The sequence below is a fragment of the Strongylocentrotus purpuratus genome, unplaced genomic scaffold (genome assembly GCF_000002235.5).
Source record: "Strongylocentrotus purpuratus isolate Spur 01 unplaced genomic scaffold, Spur_5.0 spur5_scaffold_20, whole genome shotgun sequence".
In the NCBI taxonomy this organism is placed as follows: Eukaryota; Metazoa; Echinodermata; class Echinoidea; order Camarodonta; family Strongylocentrotidae; genus Strongylocentrotus; species Strongylocentrotus purpuratus.
In genome coordinates this window covers 10,947,422-10,969,114 of record NW_022145606.1, presented here as the reverse complement: position 1 = coordinate 10,969,114, position 21,693 = coordinate 10,947,422, and the positions used below count along the sequence as shown (strand labels likewise).

At 39.4% G+C, this 21,693-nt stretch overlaps 2 protein-coding genes across 2 annotated transcripts; both read left to right on the top strand.

Moving 5' to 3' along the window:
- Nucleotides 1-4,711: 4,711 nt before the first annotated feature.
- On the top strand, nt 4,712-9,721 carry LOC115927580. Its single transcript, XM_030993647.1, has 2 exons — nt 4,712-5,279; nt 5,499-9,721. Exons 1-2 carry the CDS (start codon nt 4,712-4,714, stop codon nt 9,719-9,721), a joined length of 4,791 nt encoding a protein of 1,596 aa, XP_030849507.1.
- A 60-nt stretch (nt 9,722-9,781) lies between these two features.
- Nucleotides 9,782-12,594, top strand: LOC115927579. Its single transcript, XM_030993646.1, has 2 exons — nt 9,782-10,577; nt 11,039-12,594. Exons 1-2 carry the CDS (start codon nt 9,782-9,784, stop codon nt 11,194-11,196), a joined length of 954 nt encoding a protein of 317 aa, XP_030849506.1. The 3' UTR covers nt 11,197-12,594.
- The last annotated feature ends 9,099 nt before the right edge of the window (nt 12,595-21,693 follow it).

Below are 21,693 nucleotides of genomic sequence, written 5' to 3'. Positions count from 1 at the left end.
TCAACTGGTATTCGTACTGGTTTTCAACTGGTAAATCAACTGGTAATCGTACTGGTTTTCAACTGGTAAATCAACTGGTAATTATCTACTGGTTTTCAACTGGTAAATCAACTGGTTATCGTACTGGTTTTCAACTGGTAAATCAACTGGTAATCATCTACTGGTTTTCAACTGGTAAATCAACTGGTAATCATCTACTGGTTTTCAACTGGTAAATCAACTGGGGATCATCTACTGGTTTTCATCTGGTAAATCAACTGTTAATCATCTACTGGTTTTCAACTAGTAAATCAACTGGTAATCATCTACTGGTTTTCAACTGGTAAAGCAACTGGTAAATCAACTGGTAAATCAACTGGTAATATCAACTGGTCTCGGATGTCAACTGGTATTTCTACTGGTTTCCAAATCGTATCAACTGGTATCAACTGGTACCAGTTGAGACCAGTTCAAACCAGTAGATACCAGTTGGAAATCCTTACTGGTTTCAACTGGTATCAACTGGAATTTCGACCTGGGTTTGGTTTATCATCTTCGATGCGCTATGATTAGCCCTTATCAGTAATCTCTGTTCCATTCATCATAATTTACTACCAAAAGATCAAATTGGAAGCAAATGTGGTATAAAATACTCAGACACAAAAAGTAGACAATTTTGGCCACAAATGCTACCACAGCTATCCCCAAACGTAATTTTTATTTTTATTTTAAGCGAAAGTCGTGTTTAAAGTTATTGTAATTATAATGACAAACCACTAGAATCGGAGAGCTCGTTTTGTTTGATATATAATTTGCCATGGTAGCCCGTATATTGTTTGGAGATTTCGCCAATCTTAAATGAATTTTGGTAAGTGAACATTTATATGGAAATCTTTCACACATATCGAATCATCTAATCTAATTTCTTGAACATCTTTAATATTGCAGTGTCATTTCAAATTCAAAACACAGTTGAATTACGATTTATGCTTAGAAATGTTGGCATTGTCCGTTATCCTACTCATTTGTTAAAAATCAGTTATAGTTATGCTTGATATTCTCATGAGAATTTTCAAGTGGAAGCTTACCGTTTGCCTTATGTCAGAAACAAACGACGAGACGCCCGAAGTCTTCAGTCTTTCCCCTCATCAGCAGTGTTGATTGTGTTAACTGAATGTATCTCAGCTACCAGGGATTCACATGTATCTTGTTCTGATTTCAGTCAAAGTTACAGGTAACAACTCACTCTTAAGGTTGTACTTGGACGTGTCACGAGGAAAGACGATGTCGTTGATTATGTTGCACGATCAGAAACAGATAGGTTGTTGTCTATTAAATGACGAATCTGTCATTGGCACTATGTCGAAACACGCAGTGCTCTGAAAACAATTGCCCCGGAAATGAATCGTAATACATATTACGTGTGCAGAAAAATGTTATTACCCATAATCCTAGTCACAAGTACAATCTACGGACAAGATACCCTGACTTAGATAATGAAAGGCAGAGGGAAAAGTATATGTTAGAAAGGTGGTATAGAGTGCGCGTACCCGGAACGAAAACCTTCTGTAAGGATCAAGATATAAGAAGCCAAATTTAGTTTTTGTTTTGAGGATACCGTAGATTGACTGGAATTGTTGTACAAACGTAGCTAGGCTTGTCACATGGGAACTACAAATATGATATGATGTGGGCACGGATTCAAGGAAGGAAAACTTTGTTTTACCTACTAAACTACTACTATTATTGCTACTTTGTACATTCCGGTGTATGGAAATGATTGGAGTTCAGTTGAGTGTTAATAAACAAAGAACCATGAAATTACCACATTGTCTCAAGGATCATATGTAGATATCTCTACATTAGTAAAACAAAGTCGATTCTTCAACGGATACTGCATGGATGAAGGCTTTCGACACGGCAAGCCCCCGGGCGTGATACTCGCGAACACTGCACAAGTACTAAAGTCTGACGTGACGTGACACAGTCACAGTGAGTAATTCAATGAAATGAAACTCAGAAGTGAAAACGGCTGAATGAAATGAAACTCAGAAGTGAAATCGGCTGAATGAAATGAAACTTCAACTTTCATGTAGATGACTCGACTGATAGGGAGGCTACTATTTTTACAGATCTCATAACCGCCGCTGGACTTACTCAATATGTAACTGGACCCACCCACAAAGATGGACACACTCTTGATCTCATCCTAACTCGAAATACTGATAACTTTGTCTCAAATTTAAATACTACCAGTTATTTGCCGTCTGATCATTCTGCTGTGATATGTAATTTGAATATTGCGCGACCCAAACCAGCAAAAATCAAAATCTCTTTCCGTAAATTTCGCGATATTGATATTAATGTCTTTCGCACTGATATATTAAATTCACCTCTGTATAAATCTCCCGCATCTGAATTGGACAACTTGGTTTGTCAATATGACTCTGTTCTAAATGACCTTAAAGACAAGCACGCACCTTTAATAACTCGCACAATCAGGTGTCGTCCTAACGCACCTTGGTTCAATGAAAAATTACATGAAATGAAACGGATCTTACGACGCCTTGAGCGACGTTGGATTGCTTCTAAATTAGAAGTTGACAGACAAATTTTCAAAAACCAATGTTATGAATATAATCGCATGATCAAACAATCTAAACAAAACCATCATTCAAAACAATTTGAAGGTTGTAATTCAAAGCAGCTATTTCAAAAAGTCAACAAATTGTGCACACCAAAAGTACCCAAGGTGTTACCTTCTGGCGATTCTGATCTTTCACTTGCTGAACGTTTTTCTGACTTTTTTACAGACAAAATTCGGAGTATCAAAAATGTTCTTAAGGATTCATCAACAACGGATGTTTCCATATCCATGCTTGATTCATGCAATTCTTCATTTCCTGAATTCTCACCAGTATCAGAAAATACTGTCAGAGTTATAATAATGAAATCTCCATCAACTTCATGTAGTCTCGATCCGATGCCGACATGGCTGCTTAAGAACTGTTTAGATGAGCTTTTGCCAGTCATTACCAAAATTATAAACATGTCTATTCAAAGTGGTCAATTTCCTGATGTTTTGAAATCGGCACAAATCACTCCTCTTTTGAAGAAACCAAATTTGGATTGTGAAATTTTGAAAAACTATCGGCCTGTTGCCAACCTTAAGTTTCTTGCTAAAACAATTGAACGTGCTTGTGCTTCTCAAATTCAGGGCTATCTATCATCAAACAATCTGTGTAGTAAAATGCAATCTGCTTATAGATCTTCTCATAGCGTTGAAACTGCTCTTTTACGTGTATATAATGATTTGTTGTTAGCTGTGGACCAAGGTGATGAAGCTGTTTTAATACTTTTAGACTATTCTGCGGCTTTCGATACTATCAGTCATGATGTTTTTCTTGATCGCTTACGTAATAGATATGGTGTATCAGGTACTGCCTTGAATTGGTTTAAAACCTACTTTATGAATCGTTCACAATCTATTGTCATTAATGACTCATTATCCAAACCTCATGTTCCACTTGAAGGTGTTCCTCAGGGATCCGTCATCGGCCCTTTATCATTTACTCTGTACACTGCACCACTTGAAGATATTATTGAAGCGCATGGTTTAGGCCGAATGATATATGCAGATGACACCCAAGTTTATGTTGTTTTGAAACGTGATTCCGACCATTCTGTTATTACTAAACTTGAAAGATGTATAAATGATATCAAAGCTTGGTCCACTGCTAATGATTTGAAGTTAAATGAGGATAAAACCGAGGTTATACATGTAACATCTCGATTCAGAAAGTCCTCCCATTTACCATCTGTCGAAATTGCTAATGTTCCGATACAACCTGTCAAAAGTGCACGTAACCTTGGTGTCATCTTTGAAAATGATCTTAGGATGGATGATTATATAAAAAATATTTGTCGCTCAGCTTCATATGCCTTGTACAAGATAGGTGGTATTAGAAATTTTCTTGATAAAAAATCTACCGAAACGCTTATACATGCATTTATTACATGCCGTCTTGATCAATGCAACAGCCTTCTTTATGGCCTTCCGGAGTCGCACATTGCAAAACTCCAGAGAATCCAAAACTCTGCTGCCAGGCTTGTAACACGCACACGTTCTTGTGAACACATCACCCCAGTACTTCGCGAATTGCATTGGTTGCCGGTGACGTACCGCATTATGTACAAAATCTTAGTTTTAACTTATAAATGCATTCATGAATTGGCACCAATTTATCTGCAAGAATTAATCGAGGAATACAAACCCTCACGCAATTTACGGTCATCTTCACAATTAAACCTCGTATCTACTTCTGTGTCAACTCTCTCTTATGGTAATCGCTCCTTTCGCAAAGCTTCTGCTGAACTTTGGAACAAATTACCTTTAAATGTAAAAAACTGTCAAACCGTTAACCTATTCAAAACTAGTCTCAAGACACATTTATTCAAAATTGCGTTCGATGATTAATTATCTCTGTTCACTTTGATGTGTATTCCATATGTATTGTTATTTGTAGGTTTATTTGCATTTTTAGTTTTGTATAAGATGTAATTGTATATCAGTCTATTTTGTGTGTATAGCGCTTAGAGACTTTGGTGGTAAGCGCTTTATAAGTAACGTTTTTATTATTATTATTATTATTTGAAGTGAAATCGGCTAGACTCTATAGCTCTACACGTTACTGCTGATTTGAAAGGAATGTTTATCAAGTAAATTGCAATTATGGATGAGAATACTACTCCCAAATCCCCAGGTGGGAAAGATAAGGAACTGAGCAATGCCAATTATGGCAATGATATTGATCATGTCGTGAAAGATAAGGAACTGAGCAATGCCGGTGGCAATGATATTGATCATGTTGATGATAAGGAGAGTGGTGCAACAAGGAGCTTTACTAGAGAAAGAGATCTAGAGAATGGGAAAGATGATCGAGATGACTCAGAATCCACATTGTCATTATGTGGATCATCGGCCTCTTCTGCCAGTACTGCAAAGAGGAGAGAAAGAGAGAGAAAGAAGGAAAGACAACTTAAAGGAAAGTTGATAGCCTTACATCAAACGAGTGAACTTGAGAAGAAACTGAGAACACTTCAAAAACAACATGAAATGGAACAAGCCGAACAAGAAATACGAATTGCAAAAGAAAAGGCTGAGAATTTGAGAAAGAGTCAGCTTTTGAAGGATGAAGAAGCGGAGATTGAAAGACAAAAGACTGCTATTCTCTTGCAAGCAGAATTGAAGCTTCTACAACAAGATTCAGAGGAAGAGCTACAGAAATGGAAAGTGGAAGGTGATTCTTTCCGTGATCGTGGACAAGAACGAGTTAGAGGTGATTTTGTCGGTGATCATGGACAAGAACGAGATCAAGTTAGAGGAGACTCTTTCCATGATCGTAGACAAGAACGAGAACAAGTAATAGGTGATTCTTTCCGTGATCGTAGACAAGATCGAGAACAAGTAATAGGTGATTCTTTCCGTGATCGTGGACAAGAACAGGAACAAGTAATAGGTGATTCTTTCCGTGATCGTGGACAAGAACGAGATCAAGTTAGAGGTGACTCTTTCCGTGATCGTGGACAAGAACGAGAACAAGTAATAGGTGATTCTTTCCGTGATCGTGGACAAGAACAAGAACAAGCCTTTCGTAAGGAACATGTGAGCAATGAAGAAGGAGCCACCAAACAGATGCTTAGGGAGATGATTAGATTCACTGCAGAAAACAGTCTACCATCGCCAGATCTCGAGCCGTTCAATGGGGATCCACTTGATTACCTTACCTTTATAAGGAATTTTGAATATGTGGTTGAAAAGAGAACTGATGAACCTTTCAGAAGACTAGAGCTTCTACTAAAATACACACGAGGAGAAGCGCATGAGCTTATTCGAGAATGCCCCCACATACAACCAAGTAAGAGGGCATATGAGACAGCTAAGTCCATGCTACACAGAGACTATGGAAAGCAGAGTAACATAATAAATGCATACAAGGAAAGGGCAGTTGCCTGGGAGCAGATACGATCAGGAGATAGGCAAGGATTGCGAAAATTCGCAATATACCACAATAATTGCTCGCATGTTAGAGCAGCAGGGGACTTAGGAGGCATGGATAGTGCAAGTTTTCTGAGAGTTCTGGCAAGCAAACTACCCTTGTATCTCCAGCAGAAATGGATATCACGAGTAGGCCTGACTCGTGATATTGCTAATAGGAATCCCACCCTGGAAGACCTTGCACAGTTCGTCATACAGACTGAAAGAAACATTAACGATCCCATGGTACAGGGATTGGGATATCAGAGGACTGAGAAAAATGCTTCCTACAATAAAGATGAGAAAGAAAAACTACAAAAATCAAGAAGCACAAAGGCATTTGGTACAGCTACACAACAGGATAGGGAGCAGAAGGACAAGAGGGAACCAAGTTGTACTTTCTGTGGCACCAACTCAAGGCATGTTATTGACGAGTGCCGAAAATTTGAAGCCTTGACAGTTGAAGAAAGATCAGAGCAATGTAAAAGGAAAGGCCTCTGCTTCCGATGCCTGAAACCAAAACATCTGAAAAAGGAATGCAAGAGTAAGATCAAGTGTGATGTCTGCGACAGGATGCACAACACTTTAATGCATGATCCCAGGTGGATGAAAGACGGAGAAGGAAATACAAGGAAAACCACCAATGATGCTTCAACATCTACCGATGTGCAAAGTGAAGCTGGAAGGATCTCTTCAGGGTCTACCAATGTGAAGAAAAGTGTTGGAGGAAAACCCCAGACATCGACGTGCATGACGATAGTTCCAGTCATCGTGAAGCACAAAGGAAATGACAGATGCATATCAACTTATGCATTCATAGATAATGGATGTGGAACAGTCTTCTGTGACACAGAACTTACCCAAAGGCTGCATGCAAGAACCAGGAAAACCAAGCTAATAGTCAAGACATTGAATCTTGAAGAAGTGATAGATACAGAAGTCACTGTAGATGAGCTGCAGATCGCAGGAGTAAAGGAGAAGGAATTCATCAATCTTCCGCCCATCTATGTCAAAGATGGTATACCAGTGACAGTTTCAGATGCTCCAACTCAAAAGGATCTGAAACGATGGAAACATCTGAAGGACATAGCATTGCCCGAAATAAGTAACCGCAGCTCTATTTCAAGGGTAACTCTCATGATTGGAGCCAACGTTCCGTCAGCATCGATGCCTCTAGAAATTAAAGCTGGTGACATCGAAGAACCATATGCTATCCGCTCAAGGCTAGGTTGGCTCGTGTATGGTATACAAGCTCAAGAGCAAGCAGATATTCACAAAGTCTGTTTTTGTAAACAGGAAGAAGTTTCCATCATTCCTAGACAAGAGGAATTAGAACGGAAATTCAAAGACTTCTGCAATATGGAATTTACAGAGAGACTAAGTGATCACAGAGAGGGCCTGTCAGTTGACGACAAGAATTTCTTGGACATAATGGATAAATCTATCACTAAGAAAGACAATCATTATCAGATGGATCTGCCCTTAAAGCAGAGAGATGTGGCTATGCCTAACAACAAGGACCAAGCTGAAAGATTTCTTGAAAGACAAGGACAGAAGTTATCAAAGAACAAGGAAATCCATGAACAGTACACCACATTCATGAATGATCTGGAAAAGCAAGGCTATGCAGAGAAGGTTCCAGAAGCAGACTTGGACAGACATGATGGGAAGGTATGGTATATCCCTCACCATGGGGTGTATCATCCCCAAAAGCCAGGAAAGATTAGAGTAGTCTTCAATTGTCCTATCAGCTACAAAGGAAAGTCTCTTAATCAGGAACTCCTACAAGGACCAGATCTAACCAACAGATTGCTTGGTGTTCTCCTCAGATGGAGGAAAGAGAAAGTGGCTATAATGGCAGATATACAGTCTATGTTCTATCAGGTGAAAGTTACACCAGACCAATGCGACATGCTGCGTTACTTGTGGTGGCCTGAGGGGGATATCACCAAAGAGCCAGTAGCCTACAGAATGCTAGTCCATCTTTTTGGGGCTACATCTTCTCCCAGTTGTTCGAATTATGCCCTGAAAAGAACAGCAAAGGACAATGAAGGTTGTGCAAAGGAAGAAGTCCTAGATGCCATACAGAAAGACTTTTACGTTGATGATTTTCTGAAGTCAGTATCAACACCCCAAGAAGGCATTGATCTAGCTGAATCATTAAGACAAGTGTTGTCCAAGGGAGGCTTCAAGTTAACCAAATGGTCAAACAACAGACGAGAGGTCTTGGATTCCATTCCAAAGGAGGAACATGCCGTTGAATTGAAGGATTTGGACTTACAAAGGGAAGTTCTTCCAACTGAACGAGCTCTTGGTGTGAGATGGGATCCAGAAAATGACCAGTTAGGCTTCAAATTGAAAGAAATGTCAAGAAAGGCTACTCGCCGGAACATCCTATCAGTAATGAGCTCAGTCTATGATCCCTTCGGGCTAGCAGCACCATTCGTTATGAAGGCTAAGATAATTCTGCAAGAATTGTGCCAAGCTAAATTGGACTGGGACCAGTCAATCCCTGAAAAGCAGAAAATGGAATGGGAACATTGGATGAATGAGCTACAAAATCTTGACCAGGTGAAGACTGCAAGATGTCTAAAACCAAAGAACTTTGGTATAGTAACAAACAGACAGCTGCACCACTTTGCCGATGCTAGCATGGATGGCTATGGTGTTGTGACCTACTTGAGACAGACAGATGAGAATGAAGAGGTTCATGTGGCATTTTTGACAGCCAAAGCCAGGGTTGCCCCACTGAAGCCTCACACTATTGTTAAGATGGAGTTAACTGCTGCAACACTCGCAGTAAAGCAAGACAGTATGATCAAGAGGGAAATGAATATGGAGTTGGATGAGACAGTATTTTGGACGGACAGTCAAACAGTTCTGAAATACATTGCCAACGAAACTGCCAGATATCCAGTATTTGTGACAAACAGACTGAGTATCATCCGAGATGGATCAGAGACAAATCAGTGGAAGTACATTCCTACCAAGTTAAACCCGGCAGATCATGCATCCAGGGGATTGGATGCCAGTGAACCAACCAAGAAGAAGGAATGGTTTGAAGGCCCAGAATTCCTAAAGCAGTCCGAAGAAATATGGCCATCTGAGGGTGTGAAAGCTCCAGCTAGAATGGAGAAAGCTGATGATACTATGTCAGGAGATTTGGATGAGACTCACATTCATGCCACAATGATAAACAAGGAGGATCCAATAAGTGCACTCCTGTCGCACTATTCTGATTGGGATAAGCTGAAACGAGGAGTTGCCTGGATATTGAAGTTCAAGAAAATGCTACAAGGAAGGGGGAAAGGAATAGATGGCAATTCCAGTGAAATGTTCAGCCTGACAAATAAGGACATTGGAGATGCCGAAGTCGCAATTGTTAAACAATTGCAACTTGAATCATTCCCAGAGGAAATGAAACGACTGGCTGGTCATGGAGAAGAGAAAGGAGTACCAAAACGCTCTACCCTTAGTAACCTTGATCCAGAATTGAGCAATGGGTTACTTCAAGTAGGTGGAAGGTTGCAGAATGCCCAGATTCCAAGCAGTGCTAAACATCAATACATCCTACCAAAGAAGCATCATGTAACCACTCTTTTAATGCAATACATCCATAGGAGAGTTGGTCATCAGGGACAAAATCACATGGTAGCTGAATTACGACGGAAATTCTGGGTAGTAGGAGCTGGAGTTTTAGCATGAAACATAGCAAGGAAATGCATCATTTGTAGAAAGAACCAAGGAAAGGCTGGTCATCAGAAAATGGCAGAACTTCCAATAAGTCGAGTTCAGAGTGACGAGCCGGCGTTCACCAGAGTTGGCATGGACTATTTTGGTCCTTTTGAAATAAAGTGTGGAAGAAGCATAAGGAAAAGATATGGCGTAATCTTCACATGCCTGTCCTGCAGAGGGGTGCACATTGAAGTTGCATCGAGTCTAGACACAAGCTCCTGTATTGAGGCTATTCGTCGCTTCATCAGCCGCCAAGGACCTATGAAAGAGATGTTCTCAGATAATGGTACAAATTTAGTAGTAGCTGAAAGGGAACTGAAGCAGGCATTAAAGGAGCTGAATCAAGACCAGCTGATCAACTTTCATGCAAACCATGGCATGAAATGGCATTTCAATCCTCCTGCTGCTTCCCATCAGGGGGGAGTATGGGAACGCCAAATTAGAACAGTCAGAAAGATACTGTGTGCAGTCATGAGAGAGCAGTATCTAAAGTTCTACCAGAATGAGGAGCAGCTCCATACATTCATGTGTGAAGTGGAGGCCGTCATAAATAGTAGGCCTCTTACCCGATGTTCAGACAACCCAAATGATCTGGATGTAATCTCACCAAACAGCTTGCTGACTATGAAGGGTTCAACGACGCTACCTCCAGGGATCTTCGACGACAAGGACATCTACGCAAAGAAGCGGTGGAAACAGATGCAGTACTTGGCAGACCTATTCTGGAAGAGGTGGGTGCGAGAGTACCTGCCTTCTCTACAACGCCGACAAAAGTGGCTGCAGCCAAGTCGTAACCTTCAGGTGGGGGACATTGTACTCGTCATAGGTTGCGTTTATCTAGCAAATTTTTGGCTAGAATCAGGTTTCTCAAACGTCTTTCAGGCAAATTTAGAAGTAGATAAACGCAAAGCCTTTTTCAAACGTCTTTAGATATGGGCATATCAAAAGACGCAAAAAGGTGCGTTTTGTATGTGACATACAGCCAGAATCACGTTTCTGAGAGATCGATAAACGCAAAGCTGTTTTGTACCTCACATACAAATAGGACCACACAGGTGTTGTGTACAAGCAAACGTGTGAAGTTGACCTCCGAGAAACTGTCTGCTTCCCGGGTCAAACGGAGCTGAGCAGCTGCGAAGAGACAAGGCCTTTATTGTGAATCGTGAAGTGTAGATAAACGCGACATCCCGCAAATCACGATCGTATAGTGGGGTTCGATAGTGGGGTTCGATAGTGGGGTACGATATGTACATATCTAGTGGCAAGCCTAGATAAACGCGCCCCTAGACGAAACAGCGCACAGATGTTCCTGGTCCATGGCCCGAGTGCAAGAGGTTATGCCAGACAACAAGGGGTTCGTCCGCAGAGCGAAAGTGAAAACTGCAACAACATCGCTAGTAAGACCAGTAACCAAGTTGTGTATTCTACTGGAGCAGGAAATTTGAATGGAGTTTGTCTCAAATTTATGAAAGGATCTATATGTATAATATGTGAAAGTGCCTTTAAGTGGATGTGCTTTGAATCATTATTGGAGGAGGATATCAAGCAAATGAAGCAATTTGTGTTTGGATCAAGCGAACAAGTGGAATTCAGAGCGCCAGTGAAATTTTGTGTTTGTGTTAAAGTGAGAAGTAAAATATTAATAGCCCTTTGGCTAGTAATTGGTAATCATTTGTGATAATGAGCCAATACAGGATCAAATCATGTTTAATAGCGAATTTGGATCTGATCAACACATCTTTAATCGCGAGTTTGCATTGGATCAACACATCTTTAATCGAGAATTTGTATTGGATCAACACATGTTTAATCGCGAATTTGCATTGGATCAACACATGTTTAATCGCGAATTAATTGGATCAACACATGTTAAGTCGCGAATTTACACAGGATGATTTTGTCAACACGCGAATTGCAAGAGAGCAAAGTTTTACGCGATTTTAAGAGAGGACACTTCCATGAAAGGATGTCAATTTAAGACATTGAATTATGATAAGTCAGCACCGAACATTGTTTAGTCTTTGCAAGAACGATAAAGGATATGAACATGAACTGGAACGAACTAGTGAACTTTCAAACTGTTTAAGTTGAACTCTGTGAAATGCTATTCATGACTGAAATGTATATATGTAAGTTTGTTGAGTTTCAATATTTCTTTGTGTTATCACAATTGGGATGTTTAAATTGAGGATGATTGAACATACATGTACACAAATAATTAAAAGAGAATATTTTGTAAAAATTTGTTCAAGGTAATGATTGAATTAGCCTCAGAGTTAAAATCAGATACAATTTGTTAATATAAAACTTACCAGAAAGAGAGAACTCAAATAGGGTTAAAGGGAGAAAGTGTTTTGAAAACAGTGTATTTGTTGACATAGAAAGTTAGAAATTTCATTTCATTAGATGTTCAGAACATTAACATGAATGAAAAGATTTAAATATATGTGTCTGCACTCTGCAGTGTAGAGCATTATAAGGAAGTTCAGATTGTGTTATATTTAAATTGAGGATTAACATGTTTAAGTGAAGTAAGGAATGTTATTTAGTTTTATGTGCAAATGGCAAGGATATTTGCATGTGCTTAGTAGTCAATCCACAATGTGACTTCAGTCATGCAGGTAAACTTCGGACAGATTGATATATGCAAATAGAAAGAACAAGGTTAATGTTCAAGCAGAAGTATAAGTATTACATGTATGAAGATGGTATTATGCACAATGCTAAATATTTCCTTTTCTCTATTGTTTGAAAGTACATGTGCATCTACGTTATTTCGATGTTCCTTTTATGTTGATGTACATGTGCATCAGTTCAGTTCAATCGAAGGTGTTCAGAAATTGTTTTATGTTTCAGTAAAAACAAAAGGAAAAATGTTAAAGGTAGTAAATATAGCCACTAATTATTCTTGTTTTAGAAGAACAATTCTTGTGTTTGGATTTCATATTACTGGTTTATTTCCAGAGTTATATTTTGAAAGGCAATTATAACAAAAATGGTGTTTTTGATAATTTAATTACTATAGGTATTACATTTTGACAAAAGTTTGACAAAAGTTTGACAGCTATGAGTAAACATTGAAAATATTTTGATTTAAAGTTATCATTGATTTATGATTATTTTGTATTGGATGCTTTTGTTGAGTTGATACAGTAATGTTTATAGTAATCCTGGGATAAAGCTCGATTTTGCAGAATTTAGTGTATTCTGTGCATTTAGATAGTAGAAATTGGCAGAGTATAGAGATATAAGTGTTACATCTCATTGTGATTATGATTTGTTTTGGAAACAGTTAGGTATTATATTAATAGAAAGTGTTTGAATTTAATTTTACCTAGGTTATGAGACAATATGTAGAAAATGGTCATAAACATTTGATAATACATGTAGATAACAGTTGGTATTTTGTTAATTTACATCAGTGGTGGACAATTAAGTTTTGGTTAAATAGATGTTAATCGTTGCATCCTCTAGCTGCAACTGGGGGGAGGAATGTAAGGATCAAGATATAAGAAGCCAAATTTAGTTTTTGTTTTGAGGATACCGTAGATTGACTGGAATTGTTGTACAAACGTAGCTAGGCTTGTCACATGGGAACTACAAATATGATATGATGTGGGCACGGATTCAAGGAAGGAAAACTTTGTTTTACCTACTAAACTACTACTATTATTGCTACTTTGTACATTCCGGTGTATGGAAATGATTGGAGTTCAGTTGAGTGTTAATAAACAAAGAACCATGAAATTACCACATTGTCTCAAGGATCATATGTAGATATCTCTACACCTTCCACGTGAAATGTTTTGCAAAGTCACCATTATAGCCATGTCAGCATCGTATTTGGATACATATTTTTTGCCTAGTCTGTCGGAAAAAGAATAATTGTGATGCTCATGATATAATTGGCCCGAGCTAGCTATTTAGGACAGTACTGTATTATTTGGAAGCTAACAGCGACAGACAAAAAGAGCATTTTAGAAGAAGAAAAAAAATTGTTAATAATTTAATCATTGCTGCCGAACAACTTTGATAGATGTATGAGGATGTCCGGTCTGCGTCATTTTTTTCTGCGGCACAGATTGGGGCTTTTTTGGGGCATAGTATTTGGATACATATTTTTTGCCTAGTCTGCGGCACAGATTGGGGCTTTTTGGGGGCATAGTATTTGGATACATATTTTTTGCCTAGTCTGTCGGAAAAAGAATAATTGTGATGCTCATGATATAATTGGCCCGAGCTAGCTATTTAGGACAGTACTGTATTATTTGGAAGCTAACAGCGACAGACAAAAAGAGCATTTTAGAAGAAGAAAAAAATTGTTAATAATTTAATCATTGCTGCCGAACAACTTTGATAGATGTATGAGGATGTCCGGTCTGCGTCATTTTTTTCTGCGGCACAGATTGGGGCTTTTTTTTAAAGAGGTCTTGATTTAACCCTAACCCTAAAACTAACCCTAACCCTAAACTTTCACATAGGCTCAACACGCACCTAACCACTATCTGTGCCGCAGAAAAAAATAACGCGTCCGGGCTGGTGTTACTCTTTCTTAACATTATCCCGTATCGTTTTCACTGCAGTGCCATTTCCTCCTCTTATTCAATTTTCTTTTCTTTATGTCGGCTACCTACCTGGCTACCTAGCTGCCACCGTCAGTTGCTGGCGATTGGCGACCACATTTGCACATCTTCTTGTTGTCTTTCTCCATTTGTTTATATCCTGTGCTAATCTTTTGGCTTCTGAATATGTGAGACCTGTCCATTCTTTGATGTTATCAAACCACTGCTTTCTCTGTCTGCCTCTTTTTTTTTTCCTTCTACTTGGCTTTCGATTATTTGTGCTGCTAAGGGCTCCCACTCGGCTCCCACTGCCACGCAGAATGTGTCCATAATAACCCATCTTGAGGCGGGCCACTTTTCCAAGGAGATCTCTTTCTGTGTTTAGTTCTTGCAGAACACTGAGGTTAGTTCTTTTGTCCTTCCAGCTGATTTTTAGCATTTTCCTCCAGAACCATGCACGTTTCTGCTGCCATGATGCGATTTTCATCGGCTTTGAGCAGTGTCCCGCTTTCAGCATCATAAAAGCAAAGCACTCCAAACCAGGGTTTTTATTAGTTTATTTTCAGACCGGTTAAAGCCTCACTGTCCTACTTGTAGCTACTTGCTCCCTCTATATAACAAACTTCCCCAATCGGTGCCTGTTGGTCCCCCATGATCCTCTTTTTCTTATGTTAGTTGAGAGTTGAGTCAATGAGATAGCCACCTGCCAAAGTGCATGCAGGTCCACCATTCTCTTCTTTGCTATAGCTATTCTGATCTCTATATCACTGGTACAGCTGGCATCGCTGTTCTTTGTAGATCCAAGATATTTGAAGCTGACTACATCTGTGACTGTTTCCCCGTCGATCTGGATGCTACAATCGGTATCTGAGGTTTTACCAGCAACTAGGACTTTAGTCTTTTCAAAATTTAAATGCAAGTTAAGTTTCTTGCCGGCATCGTTTACTGCGTGTGTGCGACTTTACGTTGGAGGGAGTACCTAAAAACACTTTTGGGTGGGAATTTTCTTGCGTAACCAAGAATTGTTTTATGCTGAACCGATCTAAAATAACTCCTTGTTGTGACCAGTTTCATTAACGTGACTATTATGATTTTTGTGACGGCAATTGTCATAGACTTTGGTGCCGAGACACAATTGATCATGTCTGATTGGCACACGTATGTAAAACCAAATTCAACCCGCCTACATGCACACACACACACGCACGCACACACACACACACAAAACACCCTTATACACGACACTTGGACGCTCATCGCTTTCTCCTGTTTTACGACAATATCCGAAAACGATGTGATACAATCCATCGTTTATTCAGAGCCTTCTTCTGTAGCGGTTTCTTTGATTCTAATTCTTATCATTTTTGTCAATTTTGCCCTTAATTCGCAGGCCCGGCGGATGAGAAGTGTATCTCTCTCTCTCTCTCTCTCTCTCATTTACATGTATGTCATAAGAAACTTTACCCTGCGTAATGGGGCGCACCTTTGGAGATGTGGTAGAGAACATGTTTTCTGGGGTGCTTTCCCCCAAATATGTGATTAAGATCACGATTTAAATCTTTATATCAATCACTTAATTGATAGATGTTTATTTAATCTTCGTTTGAATAGTTCTCTGAATGATTGATTGGTTCATTTTTCACTCATTCAATCAGTCACTTGTTCACTCATGCATTCATTCATTAATTCGTTTATCATCATTTATTCTTTCATCCATTCATTCACTTAATCATTCATCTATCTACTCTATCACCCATCTTTGCAATCATTTAATTAATATTTTCATTCATTCAATTGATTAACTAATCAACTAGTTTATTCCTTCATTCATGCATTCATTAAGTCAGTCATTCGTGCATTCATTCACTCATTCACTCACTAAGGCTAGCCGAATTTTCCACTTTTGGTCAACATATCTCTACATGGAGATGGACAAAACAAGCAGACTGCCTCAATGCAAATGAAACAAAAACGATTTGACTGAAACAAATATGTCAGAGAAACTAATTGTTTTAATTGTGCAACAATGATAATTCTCATTAATGTCTTGATACGAATGTAATTTGCAGCAGACTGCATCAAATAAACCAAGAAATGAGAGAAACACTACCTTTCATGAATGAAATTTTGAAATATGCAAGTGTTAACAAAAGGATTAAACAAAATTATACCAGCTTAATACTCATAGTATAAAAAACAACATTTAAGCTTTGAATAATTAAAAAACCGGGGTAAAATGCTGTTGTTGTGATAATTGATAATTTGTTTAGGTAGTATGATATGTCGCTCATCAAAATAGGATCACGGATTACTGACCACCCCGAAAATAAATTCTATCACCACAATAGCCATACTTGACTATTGTTACATCAGTGTCAATAACTCAACACTCATTAAACTAATTAAACTACAATGTGCATTTCAACTCCACCCCAAGCCTTTACACATGAACTCTCTTTCATTAACTCCTTTTGTAGACGTTGTCCTACTTTTGTAAAAAGTAAGAGTTTAACAGCACTGAACAACAAGATTCCACTCAGAGTTTAACAACACTGAACAACGAGAATTCCACTAAGAGTTTAACAACACTGAACAACGAGATTCCACTGCAGTTTAATAAAACTGAACTCAAATGTGATTTCACTTGGAGATCAACATTAATGAACCACAAAGTACATTTGTACATGTACACTCCTTTTCACAGACACTTTTCCGCTTTATTTCTCCAAGAAAATGTAGCAATTCAAGCACTTATATTTTCACTTAAGAAGGTAGAGTATTGATCTTGAATTGGAAGAGGCACCATTGCTTTATCTGAACCTAAAAAACATAATTTGAAAGGGAAACTATATTTCTCCTTAAAAAAAAACAAGGTATTCACGAGCACTTCTTGCATAGTATATCTACTCTCAAATCAAGTGACACTACATGTACCTGTACAGTTACTATACATTCTATTACAGATTACACCAATTACCCTCGTTTAACCTTTCTAAAAGTCCATTTGTAAGCAGTGGCTTGATTATTCCGCTAAAACCAAAGAAGTCTATTTCCATTTCCATTCAGGATGGGTCGTCTAATCTGTATGCCTTTACTGTGCCTGCATCTGGGATACTTTGGGAGCAAGTTGTATGTAGTTTGACAGGAAGCTTAACCCGTTGACTACTGAATTATCTAATTCCCATAGGCTTAACACAGGGACCACCAGGTTCCCGTATAAAGCAAAGGGTTAATATGGGAAATATAAAGATTTCCAGAATGCAAAAAAAAAAAATCATAATTGTTGAAAATCATACTTTTCTTTACATAGAGGTAAGAGTATTAGGATTTGGAATTTTGGATTGGGTATACAAATAAACAATGACTACCTTGATTGGATATTACTCAAACTTTCATTTAGATAATTATGTCAAACAACTTTTCATTCACAAATATCACTGAATAATAAGCCTTTAGCGTGTATTCATGTCACAGTAGGCTCCTTTACATACTCCCAAACACTGTTTCGAAAAAAACTGTCAATTTTGTTGGATAGCCATTAAAGGTAAAGACCAGTATTGGAAACGCCCCAATTTCAAAAAATGAAATGGAAGCTCTTATTACCAATCATGTGAAAGAATATGTTTTGACTAATACATGATGATAACAATTTTGCCAGGAAACCGCCTACTAATTGATATATTTGGTAAATTAGTTTATCTACATGGTCTGTGAGAGATAAACGCACGTGTCGCGCACGTGGGCGTATAGTCCCATATACATCTTTCTGTGTACAGTGCTTGTAACTTTACAAAGACTTGGCCATATTTCTTATCAATTTGATGATTCCAGAACCTTGCAGTACACACCAATACTTATATGCTAGATGATCAACCTTTTCTGATCGATTCCACAACGTTTCTTTCACAATGCAATCGCATGACCATTACTGGTCTTTACCTTTAACATCGCTGGAACATTATTTGTGGTGACAAAAGTGTAGTATGCTGCCCATTTATGCGTCGCATTAATAACACAGAGCTCAGAGACTATGGGTGAGACCATTGATGTGCGCACTCAACTCACAAAATGTGAAGTTTAAAAAAAACTGCATGAATGAGCTTCATGGATCAAGCCGATTATTGTCGTACAAGTAGAAATACATTATGATATTTCAGGCAACCTAACCCACGCTCGGTTTCATTAAACTTCTTATTAATTACAAATTACAAATTACAAATGGGACAACTTTGCTCTTAGCGAATGATGCAAGGACATCAGTAGTTTATAACATTCATTGTAGCTTGTTATTGATAAGTTTTATGAAACAGGGCCCAGGATGGAATGACCAAACTCTTCCCTCCTTACATCCCTAGCTGTATGAAAATGAGATCGTGCCGGGTTGCTATAGCAACCATGTTGGGTGTAAGACTAACAATGTAGAACAGAGAACTCAAGAACATACTGCTTTGTATTGGCCAAGTCAATGTGAGTTGTTGGTATTGGAACCTGACATCCTCAACGAGCCGGATTCCTTGCAGCCTGTACCTTGTTAATCTCAGCACATCTGAATAATTCACCACTGTAGCCACTAGAACTCTATCGAGGCTGTCTACCGTAGCATACACAAACTCATTATCATGGGTTGCTACGATGGAAGTGCCTACGCGACCTTCCCGGTCAAAGACAGTGACCGTGCTAGGCGTGATGTCACCGGTACTGGTGATCATTATGCCGGTCGTGGTAACACAGATCTGCTTCGGTCGGATATCCCCAGTGGGGACCACTCTCTGTGGATTAGGGTTGCTACCGTGGAAGATGCAGATCTCTGGCTTTATATTTACGGCGTAGATGTTGTCATGCTGATCGGTACACACCCGGACGAATCCTCCAGATTGCTTGCAAGCGTACCTCTGACCTCTACTGCGTCCGCGGATGGTGTTGTATACAAAGAATTCATCTCCATGCTTTGATACGATTGTCCTGCCACCTGAAAGGAAAGCAACATCATAGACTTCACCCACCTCACTCCCAAGGCATGGACTCTCATCACCTGACAGAGTAAAGCGGTGACAACCTTTCCGGTCCATGGCGTATCCTAAAACCACTGCATCCTTCGACAGAGCTGCGAGCCCGAACAAGCGTACTGTACCCAAAGGGAAAGGCCTTGTTCTTACAATACTCATTGAATTATTCAATACTGCTTCACTGCCAGCTTGCTGCTTTCTTCTTCCCCTGTTTTTTCTACGCCTTCTACCAGTAGTCTTCACATGTTGCATGGCATTCCCGGTTCCCAGACTGCTAGCTGGTGGCACTCCCGCTTCTTCAGAAACCCCAGTATGTTCTGTTGTATTTTCACTACTATTACTCTCTATGTCGTTGTCGCCGACATCTATACAACCTAGGGCAAGGAGCTCATCCCCAGCCGGACAAAACTCTACATTCCTTTTCATATCTTTAAGGCGTGTTGTAGACTCTTCGTCAGTGGGCTCCTTTAGTGAATCCTCTAGTTCTGCACATGTCAGATAGACAGCTTTAATCATATCAGGATCTGAAGACTTACTTGCATGATTGGTTAAGAGTTTGACAGAATTACTGATCCTACTGATTACTTCTGTGCAGTGACATATACAGCTGACCGACTGCTCGGTCCAGTCTTTCCTGATGTTTCCTATCTTCTCTAGTAATTCTTCCTCATTTTGCTGGAGAGTTGCAAACTTGTTGGCAAAGGCACCTCTGACATCCCTCTCCAAGCCACTCAGTTGAATATTCATGACATCTCTATGTAGGAGAGCCGCGCTCAAACACTGCTCAATGTGGGTCTTTCTCCTCGTACTCTTCTCAAGGAGAGCATCTCTCATGGTCTTTAACTCCTTTTCTAACTCCTCCTGTTTCTTAATCTTGTGACCTTGATGGCTGTCAATATAGCATGTAAGACAGATGAACTCACTGCAGGGCTGGCAGTAAATGTCTTTATAGACATGACTATGAAATGGACAGAACTTTGATGATAAATCATTTTCTTGATTTTGTGCACTGCCGTCCACCTTCAGGATATCTTCTAGACCTTTGGCTAAGAAATTTGGTGTCAATCCTGCGACCCGTTTTTGATCCAGTTTGGTCGACTTCCTGCAGACTGGGCAGATAATGTGATTCAGATCCTTGAGCTGCTTGTCATATGCTTCTAAACAACCCCTGCAGAAGGAATGGCCACAGCTTAGGAGGGTAGCATTCTTTAAGACATCAAGACACATTGGACAGTTCAAACCCTGGAGCTTTTCTTCTTTTGACCTGGCAGCCATTGCGGTCTTCTGTCAGGATCACACTGCACAGGGGGGAAAATTGAAAAAAAGCTTTTATCAGAACACTCATCGCATACAGTGAAACTTGTTAGAGTTAGAAAAATAGATACCAGGGGCCCGTTTCAAATTTGTTAAGAGTAACTCTTATTTATATGTAAGCCAATTATAGGCATTTGATCGACATAGAAATTCAGCACTTATTGTTGATAGCAAGTACATGTAAAATGAAACAGAGCCCTGATATGACGAAGTATTTTTGCCGGCCCCAGCTCTTTAAAGTCTTTTATTGTTGGTCTTCAGTTTTCACCCTCATATAAAAAGGCATTTTCAGTCCAAATGTCCTCGGTAAAGAGTTTCTGTAGATAGTACTGCATGGGAGATTATTACACACGGGAGTATAAGAAGAAAAGTACCCGGTATTAGACATAAATTCATAACTCATGTCTCATAGTCCTTTGATACAAGTTCAACCCCACTAAGAGTGCTGTTATCGTTACACACGGGAGTATAAGAAGAAAAGTACCCGGTATTAGACATAAATTCATAACTCATGTCTCATAGTCCTTTGATACAAGTTCAACCCCACTAAGAGTGCTGTTATCGTGCTGAACCAAAATCACAATCAGTGGACATTCCAGGCATATCGATGGCAAGCCAATAGACGAGGTATCCTCCTACAAGCACCTTGGCATTACAAGGACATGTGACCTCTCTCCACTCGGAGCAAGGGTTGTACCTCACATCGCGGCAAAGCTGTGGACGCTGTATGGCTGCTCCAGCGTGCCTTTCAATCTCCAAAGCAATGCTGAATTGCCTAGATAAGGCACAGATCTACCTGTTCAAACGGATATTGGGGCTTCCAGCAACATCAGCTGATGAAGCCGTTTATCTGCTTACCGATACCTTCCTGAATAGTCTGCTGGTCTTACAAGATAACCTTCCACTCCTAGGGCAGATCTTGAACATTGACTCAGATAGATCAAACACAGGATACTTCTTCATGGTATCTGTTTCAGCACCTCTTCCATCCAGCAATGGCGCTCTGCTCTAAAGCAGCTCAGCCTTTCCACTTAAGACGAGCTTGTAATGAGACCCACAA

Excerpts from the sequence above, each read along its gene's own strand:
- LOC115927580 (XM_030993647.1), top strand. The coding sequence starts at position 4,712 with ATGGATGAGAATACTACTCCCAAATCCCCAGGTGGGAAAGATAAGGAA. Across the intron at positions 5,280-5,498 it reads ACAGAAATGGAAAGTGGAAG|GTGATTCTTTCCGTGATCGT; the intron begins GTGATTCTTTCC and ends AACAAGTAATAG.
- LOC115927579 (XM_030993646.1), top strand. The coding sequence starts at position 9,782 with ATGGCAGAACTTCCAATAAGTCGAGTTCAGAGTGACGAGCCGGCGTTC. Across the intron at positions 10,578-11,038 it reads GGACATTGTACTCGTCATAG|ACGAAACAGCGCACAGATGT; the intron begins GTTGCGTTTATC and ends ACGCGCCCCTAG.